Source organism: Muntiacus reevesi, chromosome 9 (genome assembly GCF_963930625.1).
Source record: "Muntiacus reevesi chromosome 9, mMunRee1.1, whole genome shotgun sequence".
NCBI lineage: Eukaryota > Metazoa > Chordata > Mammalia > Artiodactyla > Cervidae > Muntiacus > Muntiacus reevesi.
This window is the reverse complement of record NC_089257.1, coordinates 29,250,835-29,273,499: the sequence shown is the minus strand read 5'-3', so window position 1 is coordinate 29,273,499 and position 22,665 is coordinate 29,250,835. Positions and strand designations below refer to the sequence as shown.

The following is a 22,665-nucleotide window of genomic DNA, read 5'->3' as shown; positions in this document are numbered from 1 at the left end:
ACACTCTACAAGAGTTAAGATAAATTAAAGAGGAATTGCCTTATGTTTAATTTAAATTAAACTGTTAATCTGAACTTGAACTGATTTAGAAAAATACATGTGAAAATGTAGCTCTTATACTTAAAAGGTGTTCACAGCGCCTTGTCTTCCATTTGTTTTAAAAAGATGAAAATAGTGCCGATTTTTTCGAGAATCTCAGTATTCAAAGTGGAATTGTTACAGTGATTTATTTGATAATTTGATATACACATAAGCCCATTGTATATATCACAGATTTTTACCTTACTTGTCTTCTTATTCAAAGAAAAATGACAAGGATAAATTGCATTTTTGTTCATCTTTAAAGCTTCCATACTTCTTACTTAAATATACATACATAACCCAATTTACCTTTGTTTTAAGTTTAGATCACAGAATGTTGGAATTGAAATAAATCTTGACAGTTATGTAATCCAAGCTCCCACCTGGCCATGGAACACTTTTCAGATACCAAACACCATTTGAGTACAGATGATCTAGTTTAACAGGCTTGCCTGGTGGTTCAGACAGTAAAGAATCTGCCTGCAATATGGGAGACTCGGGTTGGATCCCTGGTCGGGAAGATCACATGGAGAAGGAAATGGCAACCCACTCCAGTATTCTTGTCTGGAAAATCCCAAGGATGGAGGAGCCTGGCAGGCTACAGACCATGGCATCTCAAAAAAGAGTTGGACACAACTGAACGACTTCATTTTCACTTTATCTACTTTAAAGGGCTCACTACTTCACCAGTCAAGCCTTTGTTATTTGAAAATGTATGATTAACTAGAAAGTTCTTTATGTCAATTTTTAATTTGTATGCCTGTGATGAGTTTTTGTTCCTAGTTTTTTGTCCTCTGATACTCTTTCACCTGACACTCTTAAAATACTTTAAAATAACAAATTAATCACCTCAAATCTTCTCCAGACTAAATAGACATAGTTTCTTAAACTGGTTTTTATGCGTCATGGTTGTCACACTCCTTATTCCCCTGGTTATTCTCTTGTCACACCTTCTGCTCTAGCATTGTCTTTTTGTGCACAGAACTGAATATACTCCGTATTTAGTATGCATGCTTGTTGTTCAGTCATGTCCAACTCTTTGTGACCCCCATTGACTGTAGCCCGCCAGGCTAGGCTGTCCATGGGATTATCCTGGCAAGAATACTGGGATGTGTTCCTGTTTCCTCCAGGGTATCTTCACAAACCAGGGATCAAACCTGCATCTGCTATGGCTTCTGCATGGGAACGCAGATTCTTTACCACTGAGCTACCCGGGAAGGCTGAATTTAGTATGACCAATGCTTTATTCTAGAAATGATGGGAACCCAAATATTTCTACCTAACTAATATCCATGGAGGCATTCAGCACCTTGCTTTTTCTACTAAATACATGTTAGGGAAAAAAAAAAAAAAAGTGGTCCACTGGAGAACGAAATGGCAAACCACTTCAGTATTCTTGCCTTGGGAACCCTAGTATGAAAAGGCAAATAGATACAACACTGAAAGATGAACTCCCCAGGGCGGTAGGTACTCAATATGCTACTGGAGATGAGTAGAGAAGTAACTCCAGAAAGAATGAGGAGGTGGAGCCAAAGCGGAAAAAACACGCTGTTTTGGAGTGACTGGTGATGGAAGTAAAGTCCAGTCAAGATAAATTGGAAGTGGTCAAACAGGAGATGGCAAGAGTGAACATGGACGTTTTAGAAATAAGTGAACTAAAATGTACTGGAATGGGTGAATTTAATTCAGGTAATGGTTATACCTACTATTGTGGGCAAGAATCCCTTAGAAGAAATGGAGTAGCCCTCACAGTCAACAAGAGAGTCCAATATGCAGTACTTGAGTACAGTCTCAAAAATGACAGAATGATCTCAGTCCTTTTCCAAGGCAAATCATTCAGTATCACAGTAATCCAAGAGTATACCCCAGCCACTAATGCTGAAGAAGCTGAAGTTGACGATTCTATGAGGGCCTACACGACCTTCTAGAGCTAACACCAAAAAATAGATATCCTTTTCATCATAGGGGACTGGAATCCAAATGTAGGAAATCAGGAGATACCTGGAGTAACAGGCAAGTTTGTCCTTAGAGTAGAAAATGAAGCAGGACAAAGGCTAACAGAGTTTGGCCAAAAGAACACACTGGTTATAGCAAACACCCTCTTCCACCAACACAGGAGATGACATCATGATGACACATGAACATCACCGGATGGTCAATACCAAAATCAGGTTGATTGTACTCTTTGCAGCTGAAGATGGAGAAGTTCTGTACTCTCAGCAAAAACAAGACTAGAAGCTGACTGTGGGTCATAGCTTGAACTCCTTATTGCAAAATTCAGACTGAAATTGAAGAAAGTAGGGAAAACCATTAGACTATTCAGATACGACCTAAATCAAATCCCTTATGATGATACAGTGGAAGCAACAAATAGATTCAAGGGATTAGTTTGATAGAGTACCTGAAGGCCTATTGATGGAATTTCGTGACATTACACAGGAGGCAGTAATCAAGACTATCTCCAAGAAAAAGAAATGCAAAATGGCAAAATGGTTGTCTGAGGAGGCCTTACAAATAGCTGAGAAAGGAAGAGAAGTGAAAGGAAAAGGAGAAAAGGAAAGATATACCCATTTGAATGCAGACTTCCAAAGAATAGCAAGGAGAGATGAGAAAGCCTTCCTCAGTGATCAGTGCAAAGACATAGAGGAAAACAATAGAATGGGAAAGACTAGAGATTTCTGGAAGAAAGTTAGAAATACCAAGGGAACATTTCATGCAAAGATGGGCACAATAAAGGACAGAAGTGGTATGAACCTAACAGAAGCAGAAGATATTAAGAAGAGGTGGCAAGAATACACAGAAGAACTGTACAAAAAACATCTTCACGACCCTGATAATCACAATGGTGTGATCACTCACCTACAGCCAGACATCCTGGAATGTGAAGTCAAGTGGACCTTAGGAAGCATCACTACAAACAAAGCTAGTGGAGGTGATGGAATTCCAGCTGAGCTATTTCAGATACTAAAAGATGATGTTGTGGAAGTGGGGCATTCAATATGCCAGTAAATTAGGAAAACTCAGCAGTGGCCACAGGACTGGACAATGTCAGTCTTCATTCCTATCTCAAAGAAAGGCAATGTTCAAACTACCACTCAATTGCACTCATCTCACATGCTAGCAAAGTAATGCTCAAAATTCTCCAAGCCAAGCTTCAACTGTATGTGAACAGAGAACTTCCAGATGTTCAAGCTGGATTTAGAACAGGCAGAGGAACCAGAGATCAAATTGCCAACATCTGTTGGATCATCAAAAAGCAAGAGAGTTCCAGATAAGCATCTACTTTTGCTTTATTGACCCTGCCAATGCCTTTGACTGTGTGGATCACAACAAACTATGGAAAATTCTTAAAGAGATGGAAATACCAGACCACCTTACCTGATTCCTGAGATATCTGTATGCCGGTCAAGAAGCAACAGTTAGAACCAGACAGGGAACAACAGACTGGTTCCAATTCGGGAAAGGAGTATGTCAAGGCTATATATTGTCACCCTGCTTATTTAACTTATATGTAGAGTACATCATGTGAAATTCCAAGCTGAATGAACCACAATCTGTAATCAAGATTGCCGGGAGAAATATCAGTAACCTCAGATATGCAGATGACACCACCCTTATGGCAGAAAGCGAAGAGGAACTGAAGAGTCTCTTGATGAAAGTGAAAGAAGAGAGTGAAAAAGCTCGCTTAAAACTCAACATTCAAAAAAATGAAGATCACAGCATCCGGTCCCATCACTTCATGGCAAAGAGATGTGGAAACAATGGAGACAGTGACAGACTTTATTTTCTTGGGCTCCAAAATCACCACAGATGGTGACTGCAGCCATAAAATTAAAAGGTGTTTGCTCCTTGGAAGAAAAGCTATGACCAACCTAGACAGCATATTAAAACACAGAGACATTACTTTGCCAACAAAGGTCCATCTAGTCAAAGCTATGGTTTTTCCAGTAGTCATATACGGATGTGAGAGTTGGACTATAATAAAAACTGAGCACTGAAGAATTGATGCTTTTGAACTGTGGTGTTGGAAAAGACTGCAAGGAGATCCAACCAGTCCATCCTAGAGGAAATCAGCCCTGAATATTCATTGGAAGAACTGAAATTGAAGCTGAACCTCCAATACTTTGGCCACCTGATGTGAAGAACAGTGTTACTAAAAAGACTCTGATGCTGGCAAGGATTGAAGGCAGAAGGAGAAGGGGACGACAGGATGAGATGGTTGGATGGCATCACCGACTCGATGGACATGAGTTTGAGTAAACTCCGGGAGTTGGTGATGGACAGGGAGGCCTGGTGTGATGCAGTCCTTGTGGTTGCAAAGAGTTGGATGTTACCGAACAACTGAACTGAACTGACTGGTCTGATATTTTAGAAATCAGTCCATGTGCATTCTTTTAAGTATCCCTTATTCTTCTTGACAACTGAATAGGAATTCATTGTGTGGATGTGCCATAATTTTCTTACATTTTTCTCTACTGATAAGGTTAACTCATTATCTTCTGTTATGAACAATCCTATTGTACAAATTTTATATGTATACGGTTTTCATGTATGTATAAGTATCTACAGAATAAGTTCCAAAATATAGTCTTGCTAAAGAGAAGCATGTGAAATTGTATTAGTTACTAGATTGCTCTCCAAAGAGGTTATACTACCTAATACTTCAGTCAGTTGTTATAACTAGGTTACCTTCTCCCTTAACAATGTTGTACATTATCAAGGATTTTAATCTTTATCAGTCCAAATAGGTGAAAAGTGGAGAATGGGATTTCTTGATTTGAACTGGAACTTTTCTCTTTAATGTACAAAAATACAGTGAGTTACTGTAGTGGTTTAAAAAATATGCAAGTGAATTTTTATTCTTTTCTCCAGGGATAATATGTGTGAATGATACTAAGAATCCAATGATGATTGATAATCATTCTGAAATTTTCATTGAACACCTGCTTGCATGCTAGATACTGGGGTTACAAATATAAATGAGTTATTCTCTTTCCTTAAAGAGGAGATATAAGTGAAGCAAACAATAATAACATAAGTTAATATGATAATACATGTGTTTACTGTTAATATATTTTATGGTTGGTTGTAATTGTACAAGGAATTGCTGTTGATTTTTGTATATCAATCTTATAACCAGCACCTTTTGAATTGTTTATAGATTCACTTGAATTTTAAGTAGGCAGTCATCTTCTGCAAACATTGGAGATGTTATTTCATAACAGATTCTGGTGTTTTAAGAGTGGGTGCATCCATAACAAATATAAAATAAATATATGGTAGTGGCTTTCAAACCAGGCAGTAGGCAAAGACTACAAGGATTTTGAGGAGTATATTAGAGACTTGAATCACTATAAACAGATTGTTAGTAGAAATCTGTAGTTTGAGGACCCTGCCAATGAGAATGTAAAGGAAGATGCCTGTTACTGAAAGCTGGAGGAAGGGGATACTGGTTATGCCGTGGCAGAAAGCTTAGTGGTGACATTGGCAGTTATGTGGAAAGAACACATGCCTAATGAAGCTGGTGATCTAACTGAGATTTTTTTTAATAATAAGTAATAAAGGAAAACTCAAATAAGAATAAAGTACAGTGACAGATTTTTTAAAAGTCTATCTATGATGAAGTATCAGTTCACCAAGTATTACACTAGGTATTCAGTAACTATTTATTGAATTAATAATTGAACAAAACAGTGCAGCAAGTATAAAGCAAAGGCCGCCTTTGTAGAGTCTAGTCTTTCCATAAAGCTGATGTTCTGACTTATCTCATTATTGTTTTGGCACTGCTGTCATTTTCTCAGTGAATACGATTTTTAACAATATGTATAATTTAAATTAACTTAGATTCATGTTGATGTTTGCTGGAAACCAGTGCAATACTGGTCGATGTTTGGTAGAAACGAATGTGATTTTCCTTCAATTAAAAATAAATTTTTAAAAAAATTTTTAAGTAAACTTAGTTTTATTATGTTACCTTGGTTTTTTTTTTTTTTAGGAAATCTTAAAATTTGGAAGCATTTTTACATTTCTTTGAAAGATTAGTTTAGCAGAAGGAGTCTTATCTACTAGGTTTTCTACTTTTCTCCATTTTCAAGTCAGTACAACATATACAGTAGATGAACTCTGCCTTAAGAAAGGGTGAATGGTCTAAATCTAAGCCAAGTATGAAGATTTAAGGTCAGAGCTTAGGAGCTTAGGGCATTACTATATGCTTGTCACTCAAAGGTTTTTTTAAATTCCGCAAATAAGGAAAATCCTTGTATCTCAGTTGGTAAAGAATCTGCCTGCCCCATACAGGAGACCTGGGTTCAATTCCTGGGTCAGGAAGATCCCCTGGAGAAGGAAATGGCAACCCACTCCAGTATTCTTGCCTGGATAATCCTATGGACAGAGGAGCCTGGCAGGCTACAGTCCATGGGGTCACAAGAGTCGGATATGACTTAGCGACTAAACCACCACCACCACCAAAGTATGAAGGTGATTTTCGTTAATTAATAACTTTTCACTATAGGCTGTGAATATTTCTAATAATTTTCTCATTTACCAAGACTGGTACAGTTACGTGTACCAGTGTACATGCATATGTGTGTGGGGTAGCAGAGTAGTGGTTTTTCAGTTTCAGAAGCAATGTAACTGTGGAAACTGCAAACAGTGAGCACTGCCTGAAAACCCATGATAGGGCTCTTTTAGACCTTTGGAATGCAACAAAATAAATGAATATGGATATGTAAAAGGCCATTCTCTGAGGAAGAACTGAGGGACTCCTACCTGTGCTTTGAAAATCAAATATAGAGTTTTCTTAAAACATGTTTCATTCTTTAGCACCGGAAAAGGTTTTGAGATGTTTTATGTTTAGATAGCTTTCTGACAGTCTGGTTCACATATAAATTTGGCGCACCTGAAAAGTATCAAAAGTGAAAGCATAGCATAAATATTTAAAGTTCACACAGCTTCTTTTTACATAAAGAATCTTGAGCTATATGTGGAGATATGAAGCATCAAAGAGATTTAATAGAAATCAGTGATTAAGATACAAGTTATGTGACCTTTAAGAACACATTATTTTTAATCTCTTAGATTGATTATGTAATTCTCACTCTAAAAATAAGAGATGAGTGATATGCTTTTAAACAATGAATTACAGCTACCTATGTGTGTACTTCTGTATTAGTTACCTATTTCTGTGTAACAATATTAACAGAAACTTAACTAGCTTGAAAGGAACACACATTTATTATCTCACAATTTCTGGGTCCTCTGCAAGCAGACAGTCTAGGAGTGAGTCAGGGCTGGGTTCTCACTGAAGGTTTGGCAGAGAATGAATCTGTTTCAATCTCCCAGGGTGACTGACCACATTCAGTTCCTTGCTGTCAGCCAGAGCCACTCTCTCACAACACGGCATCTTATTTCTTCAAGACCAGTAAGGGAGACAGTCTCTCAATGTGACAGATGTTACAGTTTTATGTAACAGAAGTGATGTACCATCACCTTTGCCATATTCTTTGGGTTCAAAGCAAGTTAGAGGTTCCACTCACATTCAGAGAGAATTCGAAACACAAAGGCACATACCAGGGAAGAGGATCATGGGGATCACCTTAGAATCTGTCATACTTTTCCTAGTTTGAATTTGTTATTATTTCATACAATTGCAAAAACTAAGCAGTCCCAATATATCTCTCACAGGACAGGATAGTATTTTCTCATCAGTTGTCTTCAAGCTCTTTGAATTTGCTGAGCTGTGTTTTTCTTTTACATCATGTAATAAATTCTGAGCATTTTCTTTATGGTACACAAGTTGATTACAACCTGTTGCCTGGCACTTTATCTATAAAGATTTATTGAAACATAATCATACTCTATTTATTTACACATTCTTTTTTTTTTTTTTTTTTACACTTACAAGGGCAGAGCTAAGTAAATTCAACAGAGACTGTATAGTTCACACCCTGAAATATGTATCCTTCTATCTCTTTAGGAAAAAGCTTGCCAATTTCTATTTTGTATGATTATATCTTGTGTTCTCCTTAATTTATTTTATAGAGTAAAGCATGTTAGAAGACTAAAATAAGACAAACTGAACTGTTATCAGTAGAGTCCTTTGGGAAAAAAAACTACCCAACCTTTTGTCCTAAAGCATTTGAACAACTATTGTATGTTCAACACTGTTAGATAATATGCATCTTGGTTTTTACCCTTGATGAACTTAAACTGTCTGTTGGTTGCATGTGGAATAACTATGAAGAATATATATATAATGTGCAGATATTTGTGGAGGCCCAAGAAATAGTTGTTTAGTCTCTAAGTTGTGTCTGACTCTATGATCCCATTGTAGTGCACCAAATTTCTCTGTCCATGGAATTTTCCAGGCTAAAATAATGAAGTGCACCACCACTTCCTTCTCTAAGGAATGTTCCTAACCTAGGGATCAAACCCAAATGTCCTGCATTAGCAGGCAGATTATTTACCATTGAGCCACTGAAGAAGCCCTGCAAAGGATATGGAAAAGTTTAAATTGAGTCATACTATGGGCAAAAGTTGAGGGGAGGTGAAGGGAGATGAGTATTCATATGTAAACTATATAAACCCATGCATAGGAGAGAGGATATCAGCAGAGTATATTCCTGTAGTAAAGAGGCGAAAGCGCTTCTAAAGGAGAGCATATTAATTTAGAGCTAGTCAGAGGGAAAGTTGGGCCTGCTTTCCCTGAGACAGACTCAGGGAAATACTACCTACTTGTAGCATTCAGATTGTGAAACTTCAGAACCCATGTACCAGCTCCTCAAATTGCAGTGTGTGGGGCTCAGGCTGTTGTTACCTTTTATTCACCAGATCCATCATGCTTCATTTCCTAATTACTGTTGGTCATTGTCCAAAAATTAGGTTGTTCTATTGATCTTACCTTCTCTGTTACTTTTATCTTCATAATATTTGGTATTTTTATCTCTGTAGGCTCAATTTCCTAGTATTCCTATCATTTTTAAACCTTTCCAGTTTGCCTTGTGTAACCCCCATTTCATACAAAACACACTCTTAATATCTTTAAATCTTATCATTAAATATTTTATTAAAACATTTAACATTAAGTGAGGATTTACTGTGTGCTGGCATCATACTAAGTCCTTAATGTGTATTTTATCATTCGATTTAACAGTAGTCAGATGAGGTGTCTATATGTTAGAGAAGATGAAATTTTAAGGGAAGTCAAGTAACTTATCCAAGGTCATGCTCCTGGTAGCTGAGATGCACAATCAAGTTTTTCTGACATTAAATCATCACTTTATACTAAATCCTGATAACTCATCTTAAAAATTCTTTCTGGAGTGTGTTATAAATCTTTAGTTATTCTTCTATACCATCTTATTGCTGTCAGGCACTGACTTCCTAGTTATTTCCCTCATTTATTAGAGATGATCATGATCTTCAACCTCAAGAAAGCTTTGAACTTTGGCCAGCAGCTTTTTGTGTACGCTAATCACCTCCTTTTCATTCGCGTTAACCTCAGTGGCCTTTTAAAACTCTTTTGTCCTCAAACATCAGATAGTACCACTTTTCCTTCTTTTCCTGGATTGACTTATTTAATGCAGAAGTAAGAGTCTGTCTCATCGAAAACAACTTCCCACCATCAATCCTCAAAACTTAGCTCTATTCACAAATAGAAAGATGAGATGTATCTTCTTCTGTTAGAGAATGATCCTTGCACCTGCACTTTAGATTTTTCTCCTACTACCTTTCAAGTACCTGCCAATATAAATTTTCATTTCTTATCACTACTACCTTTAAGTTCTTTTCTATGTGCACTTGTTTTTCAAAGGAAGAGGTTCTTCCCCCTTAACTCTGACTCTCTAATTACTGCTTTTTCTCTTCTCTTTTATAGCCAAGCTTGTTGAATAGTCTGTAACATTTCTTGTGTGCTTTAGTGATATTTCAGTCATTGCTAGGTCTATTTTAGGCACTTCAGTTCAGTTCAGTCGCTCAGTCATGTCTGACTCTGCGACCACATGAACTGCAGCACGCCAGGCATCCCTGTCCACCACCAACTCCTGGAGTCCACCCAAACCCATGTCCATCGTGTCAATGATGCCATCCAACCATCTCATCCTCTGTCGTCCCCTTCTCCTGCCCCCAATTCCAGCATCAGGGTCTTTTCCAATGAGTCAGCTTTTCACAGCAGGTGGCTAAAGTATTGGAGCTTCAGCTTCAACATCAGTCCTTCCAGTGAGCACCCAGGACTGATCTCCTTTAGGATGGACTGGTTGGATCTCCTTACAGTCCAAGGGACTCTCAAGAGTCTTCTCCAACACCACAGTTCAAAAGCATCAATTCTTTGGCCCTCAGCTTTCTTTATAGTCCAACTCTCACATCCATACATGACCACTGGAAAAATTATAGCCTTGACTAGACAGACCTTTGTTGGCAAAGTAATGTCTCTGCTTTTTAATATGCTGTCTAGATTTGTCATAACTTTCCTTCCAAGGAGTAAGCATCTTTTAATTTCATGGCGGCAGTCACCATCTGCAGTGATTTTGGAGCCCAGAATAATAAAGTCTGCTACTGTTTCCACAGTTTTCCCATCTATCTGCCATGAAGTGATAGGACTGGATGCCATGATCTTAGTTTTCTGAATGTTGAGCTTAAAGCCAACTTTTTTCACTCTTCTCTTTCACTTTCATCAAGAGGCTCTTTAGTTCTTCTTCACTTTCTGCCATACGGGTGGTATCATCTGCATAACTGAGGTTCTTGATATTTCTCTGGGCAATCTTGATTCCAGCTTGTGCTTCCTCCAGCCCAGCATTTCTCATTATGTTCTCTGCATATAAGTTAAATAAGCAGGGTGACTATATACAGCCTTGACGTACTCCTTTTCCTATTTGGAACCAATCTGTTGTTCCATGTCCAGTTCTAACTGTTGCTTCGTGACCTGCATACAAGTTTCTCAAGAGACAGGTCAGGTGGTCTGGTATTCCCATCTCATTCAGAATTTTCCACAGTTTGTAGTTATCCACACAGTCAAAGGCTTTGGCATAGTCACTAAAGTAGAACTAGATGTTTTTCTGGAACTCTCTTGCTTTTTCCATGACCCAACAGATGTTGGCAATTTGATCTCTGTTTCCTCTGCCTTTTCTAAATCCAGCTTAAACATCTGGAAGTTCACAGTTTATGTATTGCTGAAGCCTGGCTTGGAGAATTTTGAGCATTACATTACTAGCATGTGAGATGAGTGCAATTGTGTGGTAGTTTGAGCATTCTTTGGCATTGCCTTTCTTTGGGATTGGAATGAAAAGTGACATTTTCCAGTCCTGTGGCCACTGCTGAGTTTTCCAACTTTGTTGGCATTTGAGTGGAGCACTTTCACAGCGTCGTCTTTTAGGATTTGAAATAGCTCAACTGGAATTCCATCACCTCCACTAGCTTTGTTCCTAGTGATGCTTCCTAAGGCCCATTTGACCTCACATTCCAGGATGTCTGGCTCTAGGTGAGTGATCACACCATCATGATTATCTGGGTCGTGAAGATGTTTTTTGTACAGTTCTTCTGTGTATTCTTGCCGCCTCTTCTTAATATCTTCTGCTTCTGTTAGGCCCATACCATTTCTGTCCTTTATTTTGCCCATCTTTGCATGAAATGTTCCCTTGGTATCTGTAATTTTCTTGAAGAGATCTCTAGTCTTTCCCATTCTATTGTTTTCCTCTGTTTCTTTGCATGGATCACTGAGGAAGGCTTTCTTATCTTTCCTTGCTATTTTTTGGAACTCTGCATTCAAATGGGGTTATCTTTCCTTTTCTCCTTTGCTTTTCACTTCTTTTCTTTTCACAGCTATTATAAGGCCTCCTCAGACAGCCATTTTGCTTTTTTGCATTTCTTTTTCTTGGGGATGGTCTTGATCCCTGTCTCCTATACAGTGTCACAAACCTCCATCCGTAGTTCATCAGGCACTCTTGTCTATCAGATCTAGTCCCTTAAATCTATTTCTCACTTCCACTGTATAATCATAAGGGATTTGATTTAGGTCGTACCTGAATGGTCTAGAGGTTTTCCCTACTTTCTTCAATTTAAGTCTGAATTTGGCAATAAGGAGTCCATCATCTGAGCCACAGTCAGCTCCTGGTCTTATATTTGCTGACTATATAGAGCTTCTCCATCTTTGGCTGCAAAGAATATAGTCAGTCTGATTTCGGTGTTGACCATCTGGTGATGTCCATGTGTAGAGTCTTCTCTTGAGTTATTGGAAGAGGGTGTTTCCTGTGACCAGTGCGTTCTCTTGGCAAAACTCTATTAGCCTTTGCCCTGCTTCATTCCATACTCCAAGGCCAAATTTGCCTGTTACTCCAGGTGTTTCTTGACTTCCTACTTTTGCATTCCAGTCCCCTATAATGAGAAGGACATCTTTTTGGGGTGGTAGTTCTAAAAGGTCTTGTAGGTCTTCATAGAACCATACAACTTCAGCTTCTTCAGCGTTACTGATTGGGGCATAGACTTGGATTACCATGATACTGGATGGTTTGCCTTGGAAACGAACAGAGATCATTCTGTCGTTTTTGAGATTGCATCCAAGTACTGCATTTCAGACTTTTTTGTTGACCATGATGGCTTTTCCATTTCTTCTAAGGGATTCCTGCCCACAGTAGTAGATATAATGGTCATTTGAGTTAAATTCACCCATTCTAGTCCATCTTAGTTCACTGATTCCTAGAATGTTGACGTTCGCTCTTGCCACCTCCTATTTGACCACTTCCAATTTGCCTTGATTCGTTAATGAGCAAGTGTAATTCCATTGCCATATGACAGCCCATGAAATATTTGAAGCCAGCTCACTTGCATCCCTTGGGTCTCTTTTTCTTCAAGGAAAATACTCATTTCTCATGCTTTCCAGTCCCTTCACCATCCTGGTCACCCATTTGGAAGATGCTTTAGTCCGTGTAAGTCCTCAAATGAGATATATTATCATCAGTCTGGTCAGCTACCATAGAATAGAATAGAACAGTCATTTCTCTCAAACTAGGAATTGGACTATTAATATAAGCCAAAACTACGTTTCCTTTTTGGCAGTTCTGTCACATCGTTATCATTTTTATCTGCCCAGTATTATGAGGATTTATTAAATAGATTAGTGAAATGCTTGTAGAATCTCAAAACTTTTTCATAGTATTGGTCATTTTTAGTTTCAACAGCTTAAATTATTTTTTGCCTTTTTTTTGCTAATCCCTGATTGGGTGATCTTCCCCCCATTAGTTTTTGCTGCCCTGTGGAGTCTTTGAAAGAGTAGGGTTGATAACAATTATAGTGTCTGTGTGTGTGTGTGTCTATGATAGGATATGTTTTCTGCCAAAGTACAGTAGATCTGACTGAGTTGACAAGACAAGATAGATTTTTGCTTTTCCCTTAATAATTATAAACATTTGCTGTGTATTGTGTGCCCAGTGGGCCTGCCTGGTACTCAGCAGTAAAGAATTCACCTGCCAGTGCAGGAGATACAAGTTCAATCCCTGGGTCAGGAAGATTCCCTGGAAGGAGGAAATGGCAACCCACTCCAGTGTTCTTGCCTGGGAAATCCCACGGACAGAGGAGCCTGGTTGTGTACAGTTCATGGAATCCTGAAAGAGACACAACTTAGCGACTGAACAACAATGTGCCCCATACTAGTGATACAACAGTAAGATGTGTTCTCTGCCCTGAGGAATTTTTAGCTTAGTGGGGAAATTTCAATAATGTGTATTAAATGCTAGTTGTAGGAGTTAACACTATGCCCAAGGGCACTCTGATCATGTCACCTAGGCTTGAGGAAAGCTTCTCCAAAAATGAGGTTATCTAATCTGAATTTCGGAGGACTTAAGGGAATTAGCTAGCCAGTGAGGTGACGTCATTTATACTAAAGTCCTGAGTTCAGATGCAGTAAGACTACTAAAGATAGTAATTTAAGATATGAATATAGATGAGATCAGTAGGGATTGTATGTAGATTTTTTTAAGAAGTCAAGACCCTTAATCATTTAAGAAGTAGGTAAAAAAGTGGGAACTTTGCCATTTAGTTTAGTTGTTTTACGTCTTCATTGATGATAAATCATTCACTATTTTTTAAAATCTACAAGCGAATATCCATCGTTTACACAGTGTGTGCATGCGTGCTCAGTTGTTTCAGCTGTGTCCAGCTCTTTGCAGTACTAATGTGTATATTTTATTCCCCGTCTGAGTATTGCATGCTAAATCACTTCAGTCGTGTCCAAATCTTTGTGACCCTGTAGACTGCAGCCTGCCAGGCTCCTCTGTCCATGGGATTCTCCAGGCAAGAATCCTGGAGTGAATTGCCGTGCCCTTCTCCAGGGATCTTCCCGACCCAGGGATCAAACCCACATCACTTACATCTTTTGCATTAGCAGATGGGTTCTTTACCACTAGTGCCAGCTGGATATTGTGTGTCCTCAATCTTATAAATAATTACTTCTATTTTTCTAGTTAAATAACGATGTCTTAACGGTAAAGAATCCACCTGCAATACAGGAGACAAAGGTTCGATCCCTTGGTTGGGAAGATACCGTGGAGGAGGGCATAGCAACCCACTCCAGTATTCTTGCCTGGAGAATCCCCATGGACAGGGGAGCCTGGCGGGCTGTAGTCCATAGGGTCTCAAAGAGTTGGACATGTCTGAGCAACGAAGCACTGCACAGCACAGTTAAATAATTTAGGTTTACTTTTTTTTTTCTTTACTGAATAGTTATTCAGTGACAATTGTGTACCTTCTAAAGGAAAACAATAATCACATGTTTTGTTATACCACTTTTAGCAAGTATTTTTATTTTTGCACATTAAGATCTCCTCCTCGGCTACAACCATGCAGAGACTGTAGACCGCACTAAATGATGTAGTTCTTTCTCCCAGGAGCAATGAGAAACCACTAAAAGATTTTAAGTAGGGAAGTGACATAATCAGGTTTATATTGAATATTTTGAAAAGGTCACTGCTAAATTGAAGGAAGATTAGAATGGATGCAAAGAAGTAAGAGGAAATTGCAGTCATCTAGCAAGAGCTGTTGGTAGCAAGCCTAAAGGAGAGACATTGGCATGGAGCAAAGTGAATTCTAAAAATAGTTTGAAAATAAAACAGGATTTTAGGCATGGAGAGAAGGGTGTGTTGGTGAGAGGGAGAGAAGAGGTATTAAGAATAAATTCTGATATTCTAAAAACTGAAAGAAGACCACATTTGATGGAAGAAAACATGAGTTTCTACGTTCTATGTTGGACATATGGGATTTAAAGCACTTTAATGCTTCTGTATTTAATAGTGACAGAAGCCTGAAAGTGACATAAAAGTCCATATTGGTGAGAGGACTAAATATTGTATATTATGAGACATAAATTTACTAGAATATTATGCCTCTTAAACATCATAGTTACAAGACTGTAATTCATGTGAGATTAAGTGGAAAAAGTGGGATACAAAATTCAATAAGAATTGTAACCATCCTACTGTACAGCACAGGGAAGTATATTCAATATCCTATGATAAACCAAGAATATGAAAAAGAATAGATACATGTACAACTGAATCACTTTGCTGTGATCTTAATTGTGGCTCAGAGGCTTAGTTGCTCTGCAGCATGTGGTATCTTCCCGGACCAGGGATCAAACCTGTGTCCCCTGCATTGACAAAAAGATTCTTAGCCAGTGTAGCACCAGGGAAGTTCCTAAATCGACTACATTTTTTATCGTAGATTTACTTTAATATTCTGTGACAAGAAGGTTTATAAACAAATTGCCACATGGTATTTTAAGTATGCCATAGGAGACTGTTTTAATAAACTGCCTTTACTGAATTATAATTTACATATCAATATGATAAAACAGACCCATTTTAAATATGTATTTTAGTGATTTTTTAAAAAATATATATACTCATGTAACCACCACAACAATCACAATATAAACCATTTCCAGCATCCCCCCTATATTTTCTCAGACCCAAATATTTCCTGGTCCCCAAAGACCTAGCATCTTTCTAGCACTAGAATTTAGTTTTGCTTTCTCCAGACTATCACATTAAGGCAGTCATATCATATATACTTTTTACGTCTGACTTTTTTCACTTAATGTTTCTGAGATTCATGTTGTTGCCCATCTATCAGCAGTCCATTTCTTTTGTTGTTGAGTATTAACTCATTTGTGGACGCACCATCTGTTTTTCCATTCACTGGTTGATGGACGTTTGTGCCATTTCCAGTTTTTGATTTTACGGAAAAACTGTCGTAAACATTATGTGTACATCTCTGTGTGAACATGTCTTGTCATCTCTTATGGGTAATAAGCAGGAATGGAGTTGCTGATTCTTATAAGTGTTATGTTTAACTTTATAAGAAACTGCCAAACTATTTTCCAAATTTTACCATTTTACACTGCCTCTAGCAATATAGGAATGTTTTATTTGCTCCACATTTTTTCAATACTTGGTATTCTATTTTTATTTCAACTATTTTAGCAGGAATGTAGTGGTTTTTCAGTGTTTCAAGTTGCATTTTTTTGATGTTTAGTACCATTGAACATCTCTTCACGATCTTGTTGACCATTCATATATCTTCTTCGGAAGACATAGTTATTGTTCCACCTCATATACTTGTTTTGAGGAGAAAACATACAAAAGCGTTTGAGTATGCTTAATATATGGTAGAATTCTGACTATAATTTTTTTTCTTCCTTGCAGAAGAGGATAAATACAACATTTATTCTCCTTTGCTCTTCAAGTATTTCCTGGCAGAAGGAATTGTCAGTGGCCATGCTTTGTTGGTTGCATCTGCAAAAGAAGACCCTGCTGAGATTTTACAGGTATAGAATATATTAATTCAATACTACATTTTGAATGTTTCATGAAAAAAATGTTGCTTATGTATATGTAAGCAAGATATATATTTGTGTATGTGCAAACTGTATTTAAATATATTAATGGGACCTCACAAGTGTTTTTTTTTCCTTAAAGAAATGTATCAGATTTATTTTAACATATGGTCTTATTTTTAGAGTCTTGAACAATTTTTTAACTTAAAATTTTTATCAAAATGAGGAAATTTTAATAAGCTATTTAAAGCTAAGAGTAAACAAAATTGTTATTAAGTGATGGTGTGAGAATTTAATAAACTAGCTAGGTAAAGAAAAACAACTGCAAAATATTGTCAGATTTTATGTAAACCAATATTCCAAAGGTATAAGTTGGAAGAATGATACAGAAATTAGAAGTACTCATTTATTAAAATTATTTTGTTTTGAGAATGCCAGAAGTTATTTTCTTCTAAGAAATAAGCAATAATACTAAAATATGTGATTAAAATATTGAGTTGGCCAAAAAGTTCCTTTGGATTTTTCCATAAGATCTTAAGGAACTTTTTGGCCCGCCCAGTACTATATCTTTTTAAGTCAAAGCATACTTTTCACCTCAGAGAAGGCAATTGTGACTTTTAAAATTTTTTATTTCTTTGTACAGAACAGGATCTCAGTTTTAAGCCATCCTTTGATTAGAATTCACAATCTAAAGTCATTTTTTTCCTCAGAGGATGTTTTAATTTCACTGTATAGTTTGCAAAATGGCAAATGAATAAGTCATTTATAAAAAATCTGTAGCATGACAAATACTAATTTATAATAACTATCAAGAGACACCAACAAATTTCTACTCTCAAACATAAAAATTGTTGTCATACTGAGGTCAAAACTAACATGGTTCTTTCCTATGGGTCAGACTTTGTTTATCAAATTAAAATAAATCCAGGAGACATGGAAAAGGGCATGGCAGCCCACTCCGTATTGTTTCCTGGAGAATCCCCGTGGACAGAGATGCTTGGCCGGCTACAGTCCTCGGGGTTGCAGAGTCGGACACGACTGACCAACTAACCACCAAAGAGGAACCTTTTGTATAATTTTCCAGATGATTCCCTTCTGATTGAAGAGCCTGTCTTCCTTCATTCTTATTTCTACTACTAATCCTCTGTGATGTTTTCTTATTTTCTCTGTTTCCTCTTTTGTTTCTTTTCCCTTTGACCTTAGTCATTTTGGTCATTTTCCTAACAGTAGTCTGCTTGTGACAAGCAGTGGAGTAAAGGCCAAAATCACTGTTGCAAAGAAGCTATTATAGGTTCTTCACAGCCCATTCCACAATATACTGAGCCTAAAATTTTATATCAGACATAGCTGATATATAGGATTTATAACCATATAGGAAATTTTTGCCAAGCCATAGGCAGGAAGGCCTATTTCTGTGTGGGTTTTTAAATGTTTGATTTTTTTTTTTTTTTTACTTCTTCCCTCTTCCAACCTGTGTTACTGATGTTAAAGCCTATACTATACTTCTACATTTTGCCTTAGAGAACTGCCTTCTTTTATTTGAAAGCCAATCTGTGATACCTTTATTAGGTACCTTGATTTGTACAGTTCAGTTCAGTTGCTCATTTGTGTCTGTCTCTTTGTGACTCCATGGACTGCAGCATGCCAGGCCTCCCTGTCCATCACCAACTCCCAGAGTTTACCCAAACTCATGTCCATCAAGTCTGATGCCATCCAACCATCTCATCCTCTGTTGTCCCTTTCTCCCACTTTCAATCATTCCCAGCATCAGGGTCTTTTCTGTAAGTCCGTTCTTCACATCAAGTGGCCAAAGTATTAGAGTTTCAGCTTCAACATCAATCCTTCCAATGAATATTCAGGACTGATTTCCTTGAGAATCTCCTTGCAGTCCAAGGGACTCTCAAGAGTCTTCTCCAACACCACAGTTCAAAAGCATCAATTCTTAGGTGTTCAGCTTTCTTTATAGTCCAATCTCACATCAATACATGACCACTGGAAAAACCATAGCTTTGACTGGATGGACCTTTGTTGGCAAAGTAATGTCTCTGCTTTTTAATATGCTGTCTAGGTTGGTCATAACTTTTCTTCCAAGAAGTAAACATCTTTTAATTTCTTGACTGCAGTCACCATCTGCAGTGATTTTGGAATCCAAAAAAATTAAGTCTGTCACTGTTTACACTGTTTCCCGTCTGTTTGCCATGAAGTGATGGGACCAGATGCCATGATCTTAGTTTTTTGAATGTTGAGTTGTAAGCCAACTTTTTCACTCTCCTCTTTCACTTTCATCAAGAAGCTCTTTAGTTCTTCTTCGCTTTTCTGCCATAAGGGTGGTGTCATTTGCATAGGTGAGGTTATTGATATTTCTCCCAGCAATCTTGATTCCAGCTTGTGCTTCATCCAGTCCAGCATTTCTCATGATGTACTCTGAATATAAGTGGCAGGGTGACAATATACAGCCTTGATGTACTCCTTTTCCTATTTGGAAGCAGTCTGTTGTTCTATGTCTAGTTCTAACTGTTGCTTCCTGACCTGCATACAGGTTTCTCAAGAGGCAAGTCAGGTGGTCTGGTGTTCCCATCTCTTTAGGGTTTATTCAAGTTAGTATTAAAATATTTCAGTGTATTTTACATATCCTTCTTTGGAGTATGTTAAGGATTTTGAAATTATAAAATAATTTCATCAAGGTTTCTTAAGCTATGTAGTCTTACTTGCAAATAATTAGATTCTGCAAATCATTTTTCATAGAGTTTATGATGTACTAGAAAAAAATACAAAGCTGGAGTCAAAAAACAAAGATTCTTATTAACGTTGCCCTTGTGACCAAAATAGATTAATAAAGACCATACTTGTCATCATGCCTGAAACAACTAAAAGACAGGACAAAATATTATGAAACATCACATAATAAGGGACATATCACATACCTTCAAGCATCACATAATAAAGGACAGTGATTCCTGAGTTATGCAAAATAAGCAAAGTAAACCCTATAATTTCCCTAGCTTACTGCATGTGAAATATCCAGGCCATAGTGCAGGTAGGAAGGACCCAGGATAAGACAATCTTAGGAGACAGAGCTAGGAATGTAGAATTATGACCTCCTTATTGTCTTTATCTGGAGCCAGTTATCATTTAAGGAGATATGTATGGTTGCCAAGTAAGCAAGGGGAGGACTTGTGATCTTTAATTATATATGTCAGCTTGACCAGGCCACAGGGTTCCCAGATATTTGATCAGATATTATTCTGAGTGTTTTCTGTGAAAATATTTTTGGATGAGATTAACAGTTAAATTGGTAGAATGAGTAAAGCTGTTTGCCCTACCTAGTGTGGGTGGGCCCCATCCAATCAGTTGAAGGCCTACATAGAACAAAACAGCTAACCCTCCCCTGTGTAAGAATTCTTCCTGGACTGCCTTTGAAGTTGAACATCACCTTTTATTTGCCCTCAGGTTCAGTCTGAAATATCAGCTTTTCCTGAGTCCTGAGTCTGCTATCCTTTGGATTAGAATTACACCCTTGGTTCTCCTGGTTCAGAAACCTTCAAATTTGGACAGAAATTACACTATCAGCTTTCCTGTATCTCTAGCTTGCTCTGCATATTTGGGGACTTGTCAGTCCGCATAATCATATGAGCCAGTTCCTTACAATAAATTTTATTAGAGAGATGTATATGTATGCATATATTCATGTATATATGTGTGTATACACACACACGCACACACACATCCTATTTGTAGTGTTTCTCTGGAGAACTCTTAATACAATTTTACTGAAAATATAAAGATTACGTTTAAAACCAAAGAAGGCATTTCACATTTATTAACCTACGTTGAATGATTTTATCACCTCACATCTTATATCTTGGCCAGTTTTCCAGACAGTACACTTATCTCTTCCCACTTTTTGCACTCATATTTCTAAAAATATTTTTTAAAACTATGTATCTTCTTGTATAATAAGATATGAAAAAAATTTAGTTATGATATTATTTAGTTGCAATGAATGTTATTGTGAATACTGCCTTTTTACTTAAAGACTTTTATACCAGTCTTATACATGTATTCAACTGAATCTAAATAATAGCAGTTTGATATCACTACTATTATATTAGAAGTATATACATAAGCAAACTCTTTTTTAACAACTGGAAATGTTACATCAATCATTTTTTCCTTGAATTCATATTTTTTCACTCATTCCTCATAGAGTTTTGTCAGAATGTTATATGTTTTATATTCAGCATATTTAGTAATAACCTTATGATAGTTTTTCTATAACAAAACTTTATATATTTTAAATTTATTTTACATTCTTCTTGTCTCAAAAGAATCTAAGGTTTAAGCACATTTCTTCTTGTTTCAATCACCATTACAATTACTACTGCATGCAATATATCAATAGACCTAAAAATGTTTGTACTAAATTGCTTCATAAAGATGTATCAGTACATGAATATTGCTAGAATTTCATAGACAGAATTTAGCATCAACTCTATTCATATTTTTCACTTTTGCAGATGTGAGCAGTTCATAGTTAAATAAAGAATAGAGAAAGTTATGTTATTATACTGTCATTTGGTCGTTAAGTTGTGTCCTAATTCTTTGCGATCCCTGTGAACTGAAGCTTGCCATGCTCCTCTGTCCATGGGATTTTCCCGGAAGAATACTGGAGTGGGTCACCATTTCTTTCTCCAAGGAATCGTCCCATCCCAGGGATCAAACCCACGTCTTCTACATTGCAGGTGGATTCTTTACCACTGAGCTACCCTGTCCCTCAAATTATCCTTTTACTTTTTCTGAGTAATATACAAAAAAGAAATCACAAGATGTCCATCAACATTTATTATTTTAAGTTCTTTGTCTAATTTATTAGGTCCACATAAAATTGTGCTGAAAACAAATGAAGAAAGAGTTGTTTCTCCAGTCATTAGAACATTCACATTTTCTATACCAAATAATTATTTTAAATTGTCTTTTTGTTTGATGCTGTGGAGATGCCCCAAGTGCTCTGTGGCAACAAGAAGTAAACCTTTCACCTATTAAGTGAGAAAGGGGAATAGGAAAAGAGAAACTTGTACATCTATCATTGGCACATTCTCTATGAGGTCATTTTTTTCACTAGAGTATTTGTTTAAGTTGAAAATCTAGGAATTGATCCCTTAAAATTCTCGTGATCAGGTACCTCTTTCAAAGTCTTCATGTACCCCAGGTTTAAAGACTCCCATTTTTGACAGTTAAAAGGAATTGAAACAAGTCATCTTACCTGATCCAGATTAATTTTTCTAAGTTTAAACTACTACATGCCCAATATGATCAAGTCCAAATATTGATGTAGCTCAATGAACCTGTATTTAATCATCCCTAAAGTACACTAATCTATATTCTACCTAGTGTGATACTAATTATTATTCATTTCACATCAGTTTGGAAAAAAGCATTTTATATTTGGGTTTCAAAACTGCAGGCATAACTTAAGTTATTGCTGCTCTTTCATAAAACTAGATGAAGTTTATCTCAGGCAAGAGAGTTAAATTAGTATATTGAACTTTTCTTTTATGAAAATTATGCCTATGTAATGTCACATTCCATGTACATGCAGACTGTCTTATTAGAAGAAAAGAAACCATTAGTGATATTTTCTGTTATATTAAATATTATTTTAAAGATGATTATTTGAGGTAAATTCCCATTGATTGATATATCTCTGGATTTTTTCTTTATAAGAAGTACTGTTGGTTTCAATGTTGAGAAATACTTTACTTGAC

At 36.9% G+C, this 22,665-nt stretch overlaps 1 protein-coding gene across 1 annotated transcript in view; it reads left to right on the top strand.

The window, feature by feature from the left end:
• Positions 1–22,665, top strand: part of ELP4 (elongator acetyltransferase complex subunit 4) — a 222,650-nt gene that overhangs the window by 7,839 nt on the left and 192,146 nt on the right. Inside the window, exon 3 of the mRNA XM_065943911.1 lies at positions 16,770–16,891. Within this exon, the coding sequence (XP_065799983.1) occupies positions 16,770–16,891 (122 nt within the window). The remainder of the gene's footprint in view (positions 1–16,769; positions 16,892–22,665) is intronic.